This window comes from Salmo salar, chromosome 02, assembly GCF_965601325.2.
Source record: "Salmo salar chromosome 02, fSalSal1, whole genome shotgun sequence".
NCBI classification, from domain to species: Eukaryota; Metazoa; Chordata; class Actinopteri; order Salmoniformes; family Salmonidae; genus Salmo; species Salmo salar.
In genome coordinates, this window is record NC_138292.1 from 86893990 (window position 1) to 86908770 (window position 14781).

The window sequence follows — 14781 nt, forward strand, 5'->3', positions numbered from 1 at the left end:
CAAAAATACAATACTCTCCCTACCAGCCTTCTGTGGGAATATTCTAGTGGTGGTTTCTGAGGGTCTGAAGGTCAGTTTGAACCCCGTTGGACCCCAACCATGACCAGAACCATCATTAGGGTTAGCAGTGTGGTTAGGGTTATTTAAGGTAAGGTCCAGGACAAGGTAGGCATTTGGGTTAGCAGTGTGGTTAAGGTTAGGGTTATTTAAGGTAAGTTCCGGGACAAGGTAGGCATTAGGGTTAGCAGTGTGGTAAAGGTTAGGGTTATTTAAGGTAAGGGTTAGTTAGGCATTAGGGTTAGCAGTGTGGTAAAGGTTAGGGTTATTTAAGGTAAGGGTTAGTTAGGCATTAGGGTTAGCAGTGTGGTAAAGGTTAGGGTTATTTAAGGTAAGGGTTAGTTAGGCATTAGGGTTAGCAGTGTGGTAAAGGTTAGGGTTATTTAAGGTAAGGGTTAGTTAGGCATTAGGGTTAGCAGTGTGGTAAAGGTTAGGGTTATTTAAGGTAAGGGTTAGTTAGGCATTAGGGTTAGCAGTGTGGTTAAGGTTAGGGTTATTTAAGGTAAGTTCCGGGACAAGGTAGGCATTAGGGTTAGCAGTGTGGTAAAGGTTAGGGTTATTTAAGGTAAGGGTTAGTTAGGCATTAGGGTTAGCAGTGTGGTTAAGGTTAGGGTTATTTAAGGTAAGTTCCGGGACAAGGTAGGCATTAGGGTTAGCAGTGTGGTAAAGGTTAGGGTTATTTAAGGTAAGGGTTAGTTAGGCATTAGGGTTAGCAGTGTGGTAAAGGTTAGGGTTATTTAAGGTAAGGGTTAGTTAGGCATTAGGGTTAGCAGTGTGGTTAAGGTTAGGGTTATTTAAGGTAAGTTCCGGGACAAGGTAGGCATTAGGGTTAGCAGTGTGGTAAAGGTTAGGGTTATTTAAGGTAAGGGTTAGTTAGGCATTAGGGTTAGCAGTGTGGTTAAGGTTATAGATTTTATGACTGTGGTATTAACTTGAACCTCTTGAGGAGAAAGTAATCAGATTATGTTACTGAGTTTGGGGAATCCAAGTTACTTTACTGATGACACTTTTAGATAGGTTACTAGTAACTAACGGATTACATTTAGAAAGTAACCTACCCAGCCCTGGATACAGTATATAGGTCTCTCCATGGGTGGGAGATGGACATTTAAGATGATCAACACTCTCTTTATATTACTGACTTGTTGACTGATCAGCCTTCCTCTCCTCTGAAGACCCGGTGAGGGTGGAGCTCAGTCTGAGAGCTGTTGAGGGACTGGTTAGGAAGAACACTTCTACAGCCAGAGGTAAGAGGTCACACATTTCTCCTGTCTTATCTGGTGTCCTGTGTGAATTTAAGTATGCTCCCTCTAATTCTTCCATCTCTCTCTCTCTCTTTCGGAGGACCTGAGCCCTAATCCCGACGTATGGTCCTATCTGGCCTGATCTCCTGGCTGTCCCCAGTCCACCTGGGCTCCTGGCTGCTGATCCAGTTTCAACTGTTCTTCCTGCGGCTATGGAACCCTGACCTGTTCACCGGACAAGCTACCTTGTCCCGGACCTGCTTATTTGACCTGCTTATTTGTTTGTTTCAGTTTTCAGTAGTTGAATCCTTTGACGTATTGTACAAAATGTACTGGAGTGGTTGAAAAGTAATACTAAACTTACATAACATGCACAATTTTGACATAGCGGGAGATATACTGGACTTATACTGTCTTTCATAGTAAGATTCACCAAGATATGTGTTGCTTTTGCAAATATTTGTTCATTGGTTTAGCAAGAGTCTGTTGATTGGTCAGTCATTGGGTTCATTTGTTTTGCAATATGTTCAAATCAAGCTTTATTTATATAGAACATTTCAGACATGGATTCAACGCAATGTGCTTTACAGGAAAAAAATGAAAATTGAAATATTTACTACACAACAAACATAAGAGGGAAAAAAAGAATGAATAACAAAAAAATGTAAGACTAATGAGCATTCTAAGGAAAGGCCATTGGTTAAAACAGTAAGATCAGGATGTAATGACTCCTGGCACAAACTTGATTTACTACATTGTACAAAAATTGTAAGTTAGTTGCATAAATAATTATGATTACTAAATGTTACATTACATTTATGGAATATGAAATATCAAAACTAAATGTACACCCCTTTGGTAATATGTTTTGGCAATAATTGATAAAGACAATTAGCAATTGAATGTTGTAAAGAAATACTGTGTGTGTAAATATTGGGAGTGATGTAAAATTGTTCCTAAACCAATTTTCTGTACTGCAAGTACGTTAAAATTAGGTTGATCCAATGGAGTCGTTGAAACGACTTGAAAAATAAGTCTATTCAACGTTCAACCAAAAGCGACTGACGTTGTTAAATAGTCGTCTTTTCAAAGACATGAAAAAATACTTATTTTCCAAGACCTAAAAAAATCTATTTTCAACTTTCACTTTCAACCTAAACCGAATGTAGATTGGAAGTTGGCATAGTCTTCTTTTCAATTACATTTTGCAAGGTGGGATAGCCCCAATGTCAAAACAGTTTTAACGTGTCCAAATCAATAACCAATATGCAGAAACCGTTTGTGATATATTGAAAAACTAAACATAACATGTACTATCGACACAATCATATTACTTGTATTTTTTAAAACACCTTATAAACTGCACAAACACCAAACACACTTGTTATACAAGTAGCAATAAATCACGGATATAGATTAGTTGGGAAATCAGGTTGTACTGTTGAAACTAATGCAACTAAAAATGGAAACGGGAGATATCTTTTTCCTCACTGGTTAGAGGACAATCTGCAGAAAACAGTCAGCTACCTTTTGGAGTGATGCATTTACATGTAGGGGTCCCTAGAATGAAGAGAAATGCAACACTTATTTGTCATCACTCATATCGATATCACGTTGAAATCAATTGCGAGAGAGGGGAGAGATGAGGTTGCACATCCCGCTCAAACACCACACAGAATCTGGGAATAATGTGTACATCACTGGTTAGAGCACAACTTGTAGAAAACAGCTAGCTACATTTTGAATTGTTGCATTTTCATTCAAGTGGGTCGCAAATGCAACTTTTTTGTGTTAGACACTTTTTGTTAAATCACATAAATAGTACTCTTCCATTTCAGAGCCTGGATTTTCCCCCTGAGGCTAATATCCATATCATGTTGAAATCAATAGAACAGGGGGCAAACGTTTAGGGTTCTACATTGTGACATCATTAAAATACTCCTACTACAATGTTAAAACATTCTACATTGTGACATTATTTCATTGATATCATGAAGCAACTCCTTCAGGTATGTATTTTCTGATGTTTAATCAGAGATCTTTTACCAGAGTATCTCTTCCCACAATGATCACAGCTATGAGGTTTCTCTCCTGTGTGTGTTCTCTGGTGTATAGTCAGATGGCTAGACGTAACAAAACTCTTCCCACATTGATCACAGCTGTAAGGTTTCTCTCCTGTGTGTATTCTCTGGTGTGATTGTAATGTATATAATTTTGAAAAGGTCTTCCCACAGTCAGAGCAGCTATAAGGTTTCTCTCCAGTGTGAATTCTCTGGTGTGATTGCAATGTAGATGATTTTGAAAAGGTCTTCCCACAGTCAGAGCAGCAATAAGGTTTCTCTCCAGTGTGAATTCTCTGGTGTGTTTTCAGGCTGCTTGTATCATTAAAACTCTTCCCACAGAGATCACAGTTATAAGGTTTTTCTCCAGTGTGAATTCTCTGGTGTGTTTTCAGGCTGCTTGTGTTATTACAACTCTTCCCACATTGATAACAGCTATAAGGTTTCTCTCCAGTGTGAATTCTCTGGTGCACTTTCAGTGAATCTGATCTTGAGTAACTCTTTCCACAGTCAAAGCAGTGATGAGGTTTCTCTCCTGTGTGTGTTCTCTGGTGTATAGTCAAATGGCTAGATGAAGAAAAACTCTTCCCACATTGATCACAGCTATAGGGTTTCTCTGCGGTGTGTATTCTCTGGTGTGCTTTCAGATTACTTGTACGAGTAAAACTCTTCCCACATTGATCACAGCTATAAGGTTTCTCTCCTGTATGGATTCTAAAATGTTTTTTAAGGTCTGCTGAAGAGGTGAATCTCTTCCCACAGTCAGTACAGCAGTGAGAATTCTCTCCAGTGTGTATTCTCAGGTGAAGTTGTAATGAATCTGATCTTGAGTAACTCTTCCCACAGTCAGAGCAGCAGTGAGATTTCTTCCCTGTGAGTCTCTGCCGGTGTTTTTTGAGACGTTCTGATGTGGAGAGACTCTTCTCTGTCTCTTCAGCTTCATGATGTTGTTGAGGCTCCCCAGAGGATCCACGATAGTCCCGTCTCTCTCCTGTGTGAACACCAAAGTCAGACAGATGGTTAAAGGCCACAACAGCAGAAATCCACTGTATCTTTCAGCTAAAAGGTGATGCCCATGATGTTGTACAACAATTTACGACTGTAATGAATGTTTACAAGCTTTTATAAACTTATTTGACAATTGTCTTAATATGACAGTCAGTGATCAACAACAGTTATATTAAGTCATATTCTTTCACTTTTGTAGTAAAATGTATGATTCTAGGCTAGAATATAGGCACCTTTCTGTGTTTGCTAAAGGGAAGGAGGGTGATGTGCACGCATGGTTGCAGAAACTCTAACTGCTAATACAGAAACCATTAGTTAAGGATGTAGTAAATCTGCATGGAGCAATTCATTTTTTGCCATCGTCTCAAATCAACTGCTAGCAAAGCTCGCCAAAGATAATTTTACCAGTTGAAGTGTTTTTTACGTATAAACTTAAAAAACACTTCAACTGGTAAAATTATCTTTGGCGAGCTTTGCTACTAGTTTGTCAATGAGCATTAGCATTCAAGCTAACAAGTGCTGCATCCAAAATAGGTATTTTGCAACTATCAAAACCGAATATTATCTTAGCGACTGTTCAAGCAATAATCAAAACAATTGTAAGCATTTTGAGAACCCCAAAAAGTGTTTTTGTTTAGAAGTATAAACCTGGTAAATCTAGACTGTTGAATGGTCCCAGATGGTGAACAGTTTATTTAGTAATAACCTGGTAAATCTAGACTGTTGAATGGTCCCTGATGGTGAACAGTTTATTTAGTAATAACCTGGTAAATCTAGACTGTTGAATGGTCCCAGATGGTGAACAGTTTATTTAGTAATAACCTGGTAAATCTAGACTGTTGAATGGTCCCAGATGGTGAACAGTTTATTTAGTAATAACCTGGTAAATCTAGACTGTTGAATGGTCCCAGATGGTGAACAGTTTATTTAGTAATAACCTGGTAAATCTAGACTGTTGAATGGTCCCAGATGGTGAACAGTTTATTTAGTAATAACCTGGTAAATCTAGACTGTTGAATGGTCCCAGATGGTGAACAGTTTATTTAGTAATAACCTGGTAAATCTAGACTGTTGAATGGTCCGAGATGGTGAACAGTTTATTTAGTAATAACCTGGTAAATCTAGACTGTTGAATGGTCCCAGATGGTGAACAGTTTATTTAGTAATAACCTGGTAAATCTAGACTGTTGAATGGTCCCAGATGGTGAACAGTTTATTTAGTAATAACCTGGTAAATCTAAACTGTTGAATGGTCCCAGATGGTGAACAGCAGTTGTTTTCCGTGGCTGTTGTACATGTTTATGACGTGACTTTAGTTTTAAACTAATACTATACTGTATATGAGTCTTTCTATTAATAAAGAGGACAATGTGGGACATTGGGATCACATTTCTAAATGACTGGAAACAAAAACACATTTCATGCAGTTCCACATGTGAACTTACAGGGACAGAAGACTTTATACACTGAGTGCACAAAACATTAGGAACACCTGCTCTTTCCATGACAGATTGACCAGGATAAAGATATGATCCTTATTGATGTTATTTGCTAAATCCAGTCCAATCAGTGTAGATGAAGGGGAGGAGACAGGTTAACCGCCTACAGCTGAAAAGGAATTAGCATAATACAAAACCCACCATTTACAAGTAGGCCGTCATTGTAAATAAGAAAAGTTCTTAACTGACTTTTAAATAAATATATATAAAAATGTGTCTGTTTAGGCTGCAGTGAAAGGTGGTAGAGATACATCGGTGTTTGTCAGACCATGAGACATACTGAAAATTAGAGGTCGACCGATTAATCGGAATGGCCGATTAATTAGGGCCGATTTCAAGTTTTCATGACAATCGGAAATCGGTATTTTTGGACGCCGATTTGGCCGATTTTTTAAGACCTTTATTTAACTAGGCAAGTCAGTTAAGAACACATTCTTATTTTCAATGACGGCCTAGGAACAGTGGGTTAACTGCCTTGTTCAGGGGCAAAAAGACAGATTTTTACCTTGTCAGCTCTGGGATTCAGTCTTGCAACCTTACGGTTAACTAGTCCAATGCTCTAACCACCTGCTTTACATTGCACTCCACGAGGTTACGCGAATGCAGTAAGAATTCCAAGGTAAGTCGCTAGCTAGCATTAAACTTATCTTATAAAAAACAATCAATCAATCATAATCACTAGTTAACTACACATGGTTGATGATATTACTAGTTTATCTAGCCTGTCCTGCGTTGCATATAATCGCTTAGGTACACGTTGCTCCAACCATAAACATCAATGCCTTTCTTAAAATCGATACACAAGTATATATTTTTAAACCTGCATATTTAGTTAATATTGCCTGCTAACATGAATTTCTTTTAACTATATTATTAAACCTGCATATTTAGCTAAATGAAATCCAGGTTAGCAGGCAATATTAACCAGGTGAAATTGTGGCATTTTGCGTTCATTGCACGCAGTCAGGGTATATGCAACAGTTTGGGTAATTTGTCAGAATTTTACGTAATTATGACATAACACTGAAGGTTGTGCAATGTAACGTTTTGTTTTCGAGATGATAGTTTCCGGATTCAACCATATTAATGACCTAAGGCTCGTGTTTCTGTGTGTTATTATGTTATAATTAAGTCTATGATTTGATAGAGCAGTCTGACTGAGCGATGGTAGGCACCAGCAGGCTCGTAAGCGTTCATTCAAAATAGTATTTTCGTGCGTTTTGCCAGCAGCCCTTCGAATGCAATTGGCTGTTTATGACTTCAAGCCTGTCAACTCCCAAGATTAGGCTGGTGTAACCGATGTGAAATGGCTAGCTAGTTAGCTGGGTGCGCGCTAATAGCGTTTCAAACGTCACTCGCTCTGAGACTTGGAGTAGTTTTTTCCCTTCCTCTACGTGGGTAACGCTGCTTCGAGGGTGGCTGTTGTCAATGTGTTCCTGGTTCGAGCCCAGGTAGGAGCGAGGAGAGGGACGGAAGCTATACTGTTATACTGGCAATACTAAAGTGCCTATAAGAACATCCAATAGTCAAAGGTATATGAAATACAAATCGTATAGAGAGAAATAGTCCTATAATTCCTATAATAACTACAACCTAAAACTTCTTACCTGGGAATATTGAAGACTCATGTTAAAAGGAACCACTAGCTTTCATATGTTCTCATGTTCTGAGCAAGGAACTTAAACATTAGCTTTTTTACATGGCACATATTGCACTTTTACTTTCTTCTCCAACACTTTGTTTTTGCATTATTTAAATCAAATTGAACATGTTTCATTATTTATTTGAGGCTAAATAGATTTTTTTGATGTATTATATTAAGTTAAAATAAGTGTTCATTCAGTATTGTTGTAATTGTCATTATTACAAATAAATAAATAAATACCGGCTGATTAATCGGTATCGGCTTTTTTGGTCCTCCAATAATCGGTATCGGTGTTGAAAAATCATAATCGGCCGACCTCTACTGAAAATCAGTCTTCTCACGAAAACATCTGAACAGTTTGGGCTACACACTAATATGATCCCTCTGTGGAAAGGTAAGTCTCTAACCAACACGTACATGTGGACGCCCAAAACAAGTCTCAGGGCTGACATTGTGTTGCTGTTTAAATCCTAGGTTGCCCCACATCAATCAATCTGCAGTTGAAACAATAACAAAGCTGTCATTCTGCCACTGTTTTGGTAAACAGCTGAGGGATGGGGGCTGGAGAAATGTAACTTCTCTCAAATTCATAGAAAAAGCGATTGAAGCAACCTTAATCCAAAACCTAGAGACCTCGTCAAGAAGTTAAGACATCTTGGCATAACAGTTATAAGGTGTTGACTTAACAGTCGCTCAAATTCATAGACAGACCTATGGAGGCAAGGACTGACCATCCATGATATCAACATTATAGTTTTAACCATGTTGAGGATATACAGTGTTGGTTTACATTGTTTATAAACATTGGAGTAAAAAAAGCTTATTTGGGGTTCTTCAAGGATCAATGGCTATAAATAAATAATTTAAAAGTACAAATATGGATGTAGCATTGCATCCCTTTAACACCACACATCAGTTCAACAACTGCAGAGTTTGTGCCTCTGTATTTAAGACAGTACTTACTAGTGTTAATCAGGGAACGGTTTCTCAAAACAATTTCACGGCTAAGTTCAACGTTAGAACCATTGGACGCCTTAAGTTGCCTTTGGGAAACCGGGCTCAGATATCCAGTTTCCTCCTCTTCTTCCTCCTCCTTTTTCAATGTGACAGCCATCTCCTCCACTCCAAAAACGGAATCCTCTTTCTCTTCCTCCTCTTCTTTTACAGTAAAATCCTCCTCCTCTTTCACTCTGAACGCGTCTTCCTCTTCTTTCACTGTAACGGCCTCAACCTCTACTTGTTTTTGTATTGTAACAGCCTCCTCTTCCTCCTCCTCTTTCACCCTGAACGCGACTTTCTCATCTTTCACTGTAACGTCTTTCTCTTCTTCTTTCACGGTAACAGCTTCACCCTCTACTTGTTTTTGTATTGTAACTGCCTCCTCTTCCTCATCTTCTTTCACCAGAGCTTCTTTCTCCGTCCAGCAGGCCTCCCCTTCTTTAGCAGGAGGAGAGTAGCTTAGTGAACTCATTGTCGGAGATGTTAGCTCGCTAGGCTAATGCTAACTTAACCAGCCAGCTAGCTGACCAATAACAACGTAAATGTGACAGTAAATGGTATTACTAACTAGACGACAGAAGTGGGCTTAAAACACAGTGGGTAATATACACTAAAGCGTCTAAAGAGCTTTATTAGTTCGGCTATGTTGTCTAGCAAGCTACCGAGGTGGCTGACTAACTGTTGTTGCTGTTGAAAGAAGCGTTCCGTCCACTACATTATACGTCACACCAACAGCATTGCCTTAAATTCCCAGACCGCCATCTGCTGACTGGAGTGGGTAACGCAACTGTGTAAAATGTATATTTTATTTTCAGACAAAAGGTTAAAGGGAAAGGGCGACACCGAGTCAGTTGTACAACTGAATGCATTCAACTGAAATATGTTTTCCGCATTTAACACAACCCCTCTGAATCAGAGAGATCGGGGGCTGCCATAAAGAGTAGGAAGCAAAACTCAATGTAACAACACAGTGTGGTTAAAGATTTAGTAAATTCATTTTAGTCACGATCTGGTTACCTATAAGTACAAAGAGTTATTTTTGCTTTATTACATATTTATTAACTTATTTCCGGATATCGTCCCACAATGCAGTATTTCTCTACTTCACCTGGTTAAATAAAGGTGAAAAAAAAAAAAAAAAAATACACAAAAATATGGATCTAGTCTGTGCTACCGAGTTCATATGCTCGCAGAGACGCTGTTTATAGCTGGGAGGGCCAAGATGGCTGCTCACCATAATTAAAAAAAAATAAAAGTAGTTTCCAGTCATTCCTATCATTGGTTTTATTTGTTCAGGATATGAAGAACTTCCCTGTGATTGGAATGATAACTGGATAATTTATTTTGGCTTGTCCATGCGAAGTCTTCACAGAAAGAGAAAGGAATATACTAGCCGTTCTGTTGCTAAGCAACAAGAGATGAACGTGCTTGTTAAAGACAACTGCTTTCGCTATGCTTGCCCTATATGGAAAATCTCACACTTTCGACAGCTGTTGAAGATTATGAGTTCCCCTCTTTAGCGGTTACTCCGTGCAAACTTCCAGTTTCCAAGAAAACAACATGCACTTCGTGGCTACCCTCTCATTACTCATCAACGCCATTGAGAAAATGGTAGGCGTAAACACCATGGTAATCGAAGGCTGGAAAAAGACTGGAGTTTGCATGTAGTATAATCAAGGATGTGAAAATGAAAGTGCATAAAGTTGAAAAAAGTGTGGAAAAGGTGGAACCATAGACATCTCACTGATCTGGAACAATACACAAGAAGATGGATGCTAAGACTCTATGGTGTGCACGAGGTGGAGAATGAGGATGTGAGGCTTGAGGCTATCCGCATCTGCCAATAAGTTATGCCTGCAGAGAAAAACAAAGTTGCTGATACCATTGACATTGTGCATTGCCTCGGCAAGAAGGAACAGCAAAACGCCAGATTCTACAGGGATGCTGTCTGGAAAGCTGCTAGGGAAAAAAACGCATTCCTTCAGAGCCATGGTCTGCGTTTCGCTGAGCATCTCAGCCCGGAGGACATAGAGAAGAGGAACAATTTGTGGCCAACGAACAAGAAAGCACGACATCAGGGAAAGGCTGCCTACTTTGTCGGAGGACAAGGCTTTTGTTCTGAATTCAATATTCCTCCTACAACCTCAACAGCAGGACCAGATTTATACTCTCAGCCATGGTATTCAAAACATTTTGTACTGACTACCTAACCATCGTTGGGTGACTATTTTTTGGACTACTCAGGTACCTCAATCATTTAGTAGCTTTTTGGAGCGCCTCTTCAACCTTAGGCAAACTCGAAGTGGGCAGTCATGTGCCTTTTACTGTGCCTTTTACTGAAGACTGGCCACTCTACGATAAAGATTAGTGGAGTGCTGCAGAGATGGTTGTCCTTCTGGAAGGTTCTCCCATCTCCATAAACAAACTCTGGAGCTCTGTCAGAGTGACCATTGGGTTCTTGGTCACCTCCCTGACCAAGGCCCTTTCCACCCAATTGCTCAGTTTGGCCAGGCGGCCAGCTCTAGGAAGAGTCTTGGTGGTTCCATACTTCTTGTAGAGTGGAGACAATTATGGGAGTGGCTGGGCTGACTCGGGGAGTAACGTCAACACGATGTAATGCGATGATGAAGGCTCTAGCCGGTAGCCGGGAGGTCCTAGCGCAGTGGCGGTCAGGAGAATAGCGGCGGTAACGGTGCTCCCGCGGCGGTGACTCAGGCCGGGTATGACCTCCTGACCTCTTTCCTCTCATAGAGCCTCGTAGTCCCTCTGTAGCTTCCAACTGGAGAGGGTGTGGTCGCTCCATGACCTCTGAGGAGGCCTGGAGCAGGGAGTGTAGTAGTCTCTTAGATGAGATCGGGTTGTAAGGCCTTGCAGCTCATCTTCCTCAGGTGCATGACGGCTTCGTGGGGCGGTGTGGGCTGAGGTGGTTGGTGACCAGTGGCTCGTGGTGAGATCAACTAACTCCTCTTCAGGGTACCTAAACATCTCAAATGTAGCAGGTCAGAATCCAGCGATACGAAGGACCATAAAAAAAACTGTTGGAGCTGGTCTGAGTGGTTGGCTTCTGAGCCCTCACCCGCAATTAACTTATGCTCACTACAATGTTGTCTGGTTAGAACAACATGTTGAGGCCCATTACTGTAATTTGGTCACCAACACACACACATGCGGACACAGCTGCTTCCATTGAAGGGTTTAATATTGGTGTGTGGTATTCCTAGGGACGCACAACACTTTAGCGTGGCTCAGTTGGTAGAGCATGGTGTTTGCAACACCAGGGTTGTGGGTTCGATTCCCACGTGGGACCAGTATGGGGAAAAAATGTATGAAATGTATGCATTCACTACTGTAAGTCGCTCTGGATAAGAGCATCTGCTAAATGACTAAAATGTAAATGTAATGTAGTAAGGAAACAGCATGTGAATGGTCCATCAGCATCAAACAGTTATTTTCTCTAGACTGCAAAACACCCTCTAACGCCCGGAGTGTGTCCCCGAGCCCTGATTGGTTGGAATAAATCAGTAACCGTGATGGAGTTTCCTTCCACTAAGGCTACAACTTAATATTTCACCTCAGTAACCGTGACAGAGTTTCCTTCCACTAAGGCTTCAGTTTAATCCTTCACCTCAGTAACTGTATTGCAACTCACTACACCCAAAAGGTGCCAGAAGAGCTCTCTTGTGACATAAACAGACAGTCATGCAGCGAACCTCAAAAATACAGAGTTGACTCTTCCCACTGGGCACACAGTGGTTGAATCAATGTTATTTACATGTGATTTCATTAAAACTACATTCAATCAAATGTTGTTTTTCTTCACCTTTACACACCAGACAGTATCAATCAAACTCCTTTTCAACCTATGTTCTTTGTTAACTAGTCTGAGTCTGGGGCCGCCTCTAGGGGTGGCATGGATTCCCCAGATAGAATTTGTATTTGTGCCCCCCCTCCTCCCCTAGTTTTGTTTCCCATAAACAATGGAATCAGAATCAGAGAATGGAATCAGACATTTCTCATGTGTGATATTATTAAGGCACTTTTAATTCTAACTAAATAATAATACAGAATCAAAATGTGTACCAATAAGTAAATATGCTTTTAATTGATCTAAATGTTGATAATACGATCTGTATGCTCTATTGATGTCTGATCTGAGTTTTGATTGATTATACCTAAGAATTCCTATCGGGGCGCTCGGGGCTTCCCAGCTCATTCATTAGTGACTTGAAGCCGTAGCTATATCTCCTTGTCATTTATTTCCATATATCTTCCTTTTAGGTATGAACGCGATTTCAAATGTATTTGTTCATGTCAGAATGTTACAGATGTTACTGTGTGTTATTTAGTCAGTAGCAAACATGTTTAAAACAATGTAAAATGTGTTATTTGTATGTTTAGACAACTTGGAAATGAGCCATTAGCCGTTTTGCTAGCTACCTTGCTAAAAGGCTGCTCACCGACTTCGTGCCCGACAGAGACCGTATGCTCAGCTCCTGTGTGTGTGGGTGAATGGGAGCAATGGAAAACTGAATGTTGTTGTAATCTAAAAATGAAAACAAGGTTATACATGTTGTCTTTGTTATTAGGATGGTTATACATTAAAAAGAGGGACAATAAACATGTATTAATTGAGCCATTGTAATGTATAATGAGACAATACTGGTTTATTGAACAATTGTAACAGCTATGTAACTTGAGAGAAGATATTTTGTGCATTTGTGAAACATTCTCTGTGGGATTTATTTGTATATTTCCACCTTTCAGGGGTATAACAGAGGCAAGTCTGGTGGGGTAAGTATGTTGTCAGAGCTATATGTAAGTTGATTATACAGACAATTTGTATATTTCCACACAATATTTCTCACAAAAAAGAAGAATTGATGTAGTTATTCTCTCGTCAATCTTCAACCAGGAAAGACTGGCATGCATGTTGTTTGTTCTGTATGTGCAGTTAAGGGCAAGGCGCTGCTCTGTTTTGAGCCAGCTGCAGCTTTGCTGGATCTTTCTTTGCTTCATTTGCCCATATTAACATATCACCTGACCATATTACCATATCACCTGACCATATTAAATGACCATATTACCATATCACTTGACCATATTACCATATCCCCTGACCATATTACCATATTACCTGACCATATTACCATATCACCTGACCATATTACCATATCACCTGACCATATTACATGACCATATTACCATATCACCTGACCATATTACCATATCACCTGACCATATTACCATATTACCTGACCATATTACCATATCACCTGACCATATTACCTGAACATATCACCTGACCATATTACCATATCACCTGACCATATTACCTGACCATATTACCATATCTCCTGACCATATTACCATATCACCTGACCATATTACAGGACCATATTACCATATCACCTGACCATATCACCTGACCATATTACCATATCACCTGACCATATTACCTGACCATATTACCATATGACCTGTCCATATTACCTGACCATATCACCTGACCATATTACCATATCACCTGACCATATTACCATATCACCTGACCATATTACCTGACCATATTACCATATCACCTGACCATATTACCATATTACCTGACCATATTACCATATCACCTGACCATATTACCATATCACCCCACCATATCTCCTGACCATATTACTATATCACCTGACCATATTACCATATAACCTGACCATATTACCATATCACCTGACCATATTACCGGAGAGTAATCAAGACAGGACAAGACCAGAGCCCGAACAACTGGTACAGTTCATTTGTGTCAAAAATGCAGAACATCTTTTTTATAACAGATATACCCCTCCCCATCTTCACAACAACTCAGTCAATATGACTTGACCATGGTAATTGAGTGTCCAATGTTATACCTAGGAGTTTAGCTTCCTCAACTTGCTCAATGCTCACAACCTTTATACACAACTCCAGTTGAGGTTTAGGTCTTAAGAATATGTTTTGAACCAAATACATCAGCTTTTACAGTAGTTTTAGATGCATTTAAGACCAGTTTATTACCCATTCTGATACTGACTGTAACTCCTTATTTAGAATGTCAGTGAGGTCACAGACTTTGGGTGCTGCCATATAGAGCATGGAATCATAAATAGTCATTCTAGCTTTGTGGTGTCATCATTTATTTAAAAAAATAGAGAAGTGTAACGGCCCAAGGGAACTGCCCTGAGGGATACCGCACTGTACATATCTGATGTTAAAGACGTTTCCATTGAAGAACATTCTCTGGG

At 39.8% G+C, this 14781-nt stretch overlaps 1 protein-coding gene across 1 annotated transcript; it reads right to left on the reverse strand.

The window, feature by feature from the left end:
• Positions 1–1822: 1822 nt before the first annotated feature.
• On the reverse strand, positions 1823–9226 carry LOC106594001 (uncharacterized). The gene is made up of 2 exons (XM_014185379.3): positions 8477–9226; positions 1823–4352 (listed from the first exon to the last, which is right to left on the reverse strand). The coding sequence occupies exons 1-2, from the start codon at positions 8982–8984 to the stop codon at positions 3307–3309; spliced, it is 1554 nt and encodes a 517-aa protein (XP_014040854.2). The 5' UTR covers positions 8985–9226; the 3' UTR covers positions 1823–3306.
• Between the last annotated feature and the right edge of the window lie 5555 nt (positions 9227–14781).

Coding starts and splice junctions, on each gene's coding strand:
- LOC106594001 (XM_014185379.3), bottom strand. CDS start 8,984: ATGAGTTCACTAAGCTACTCTCCTCCTGCTAAAGAAGGGGAGGCCTGC. Junction 4,353..8,476: donor CCGTTCCCTGATTAACACTA/GTAAGTACTGTC, acceptor GTGTTCACACAG/GAGAGAGACGGGACTATCGT.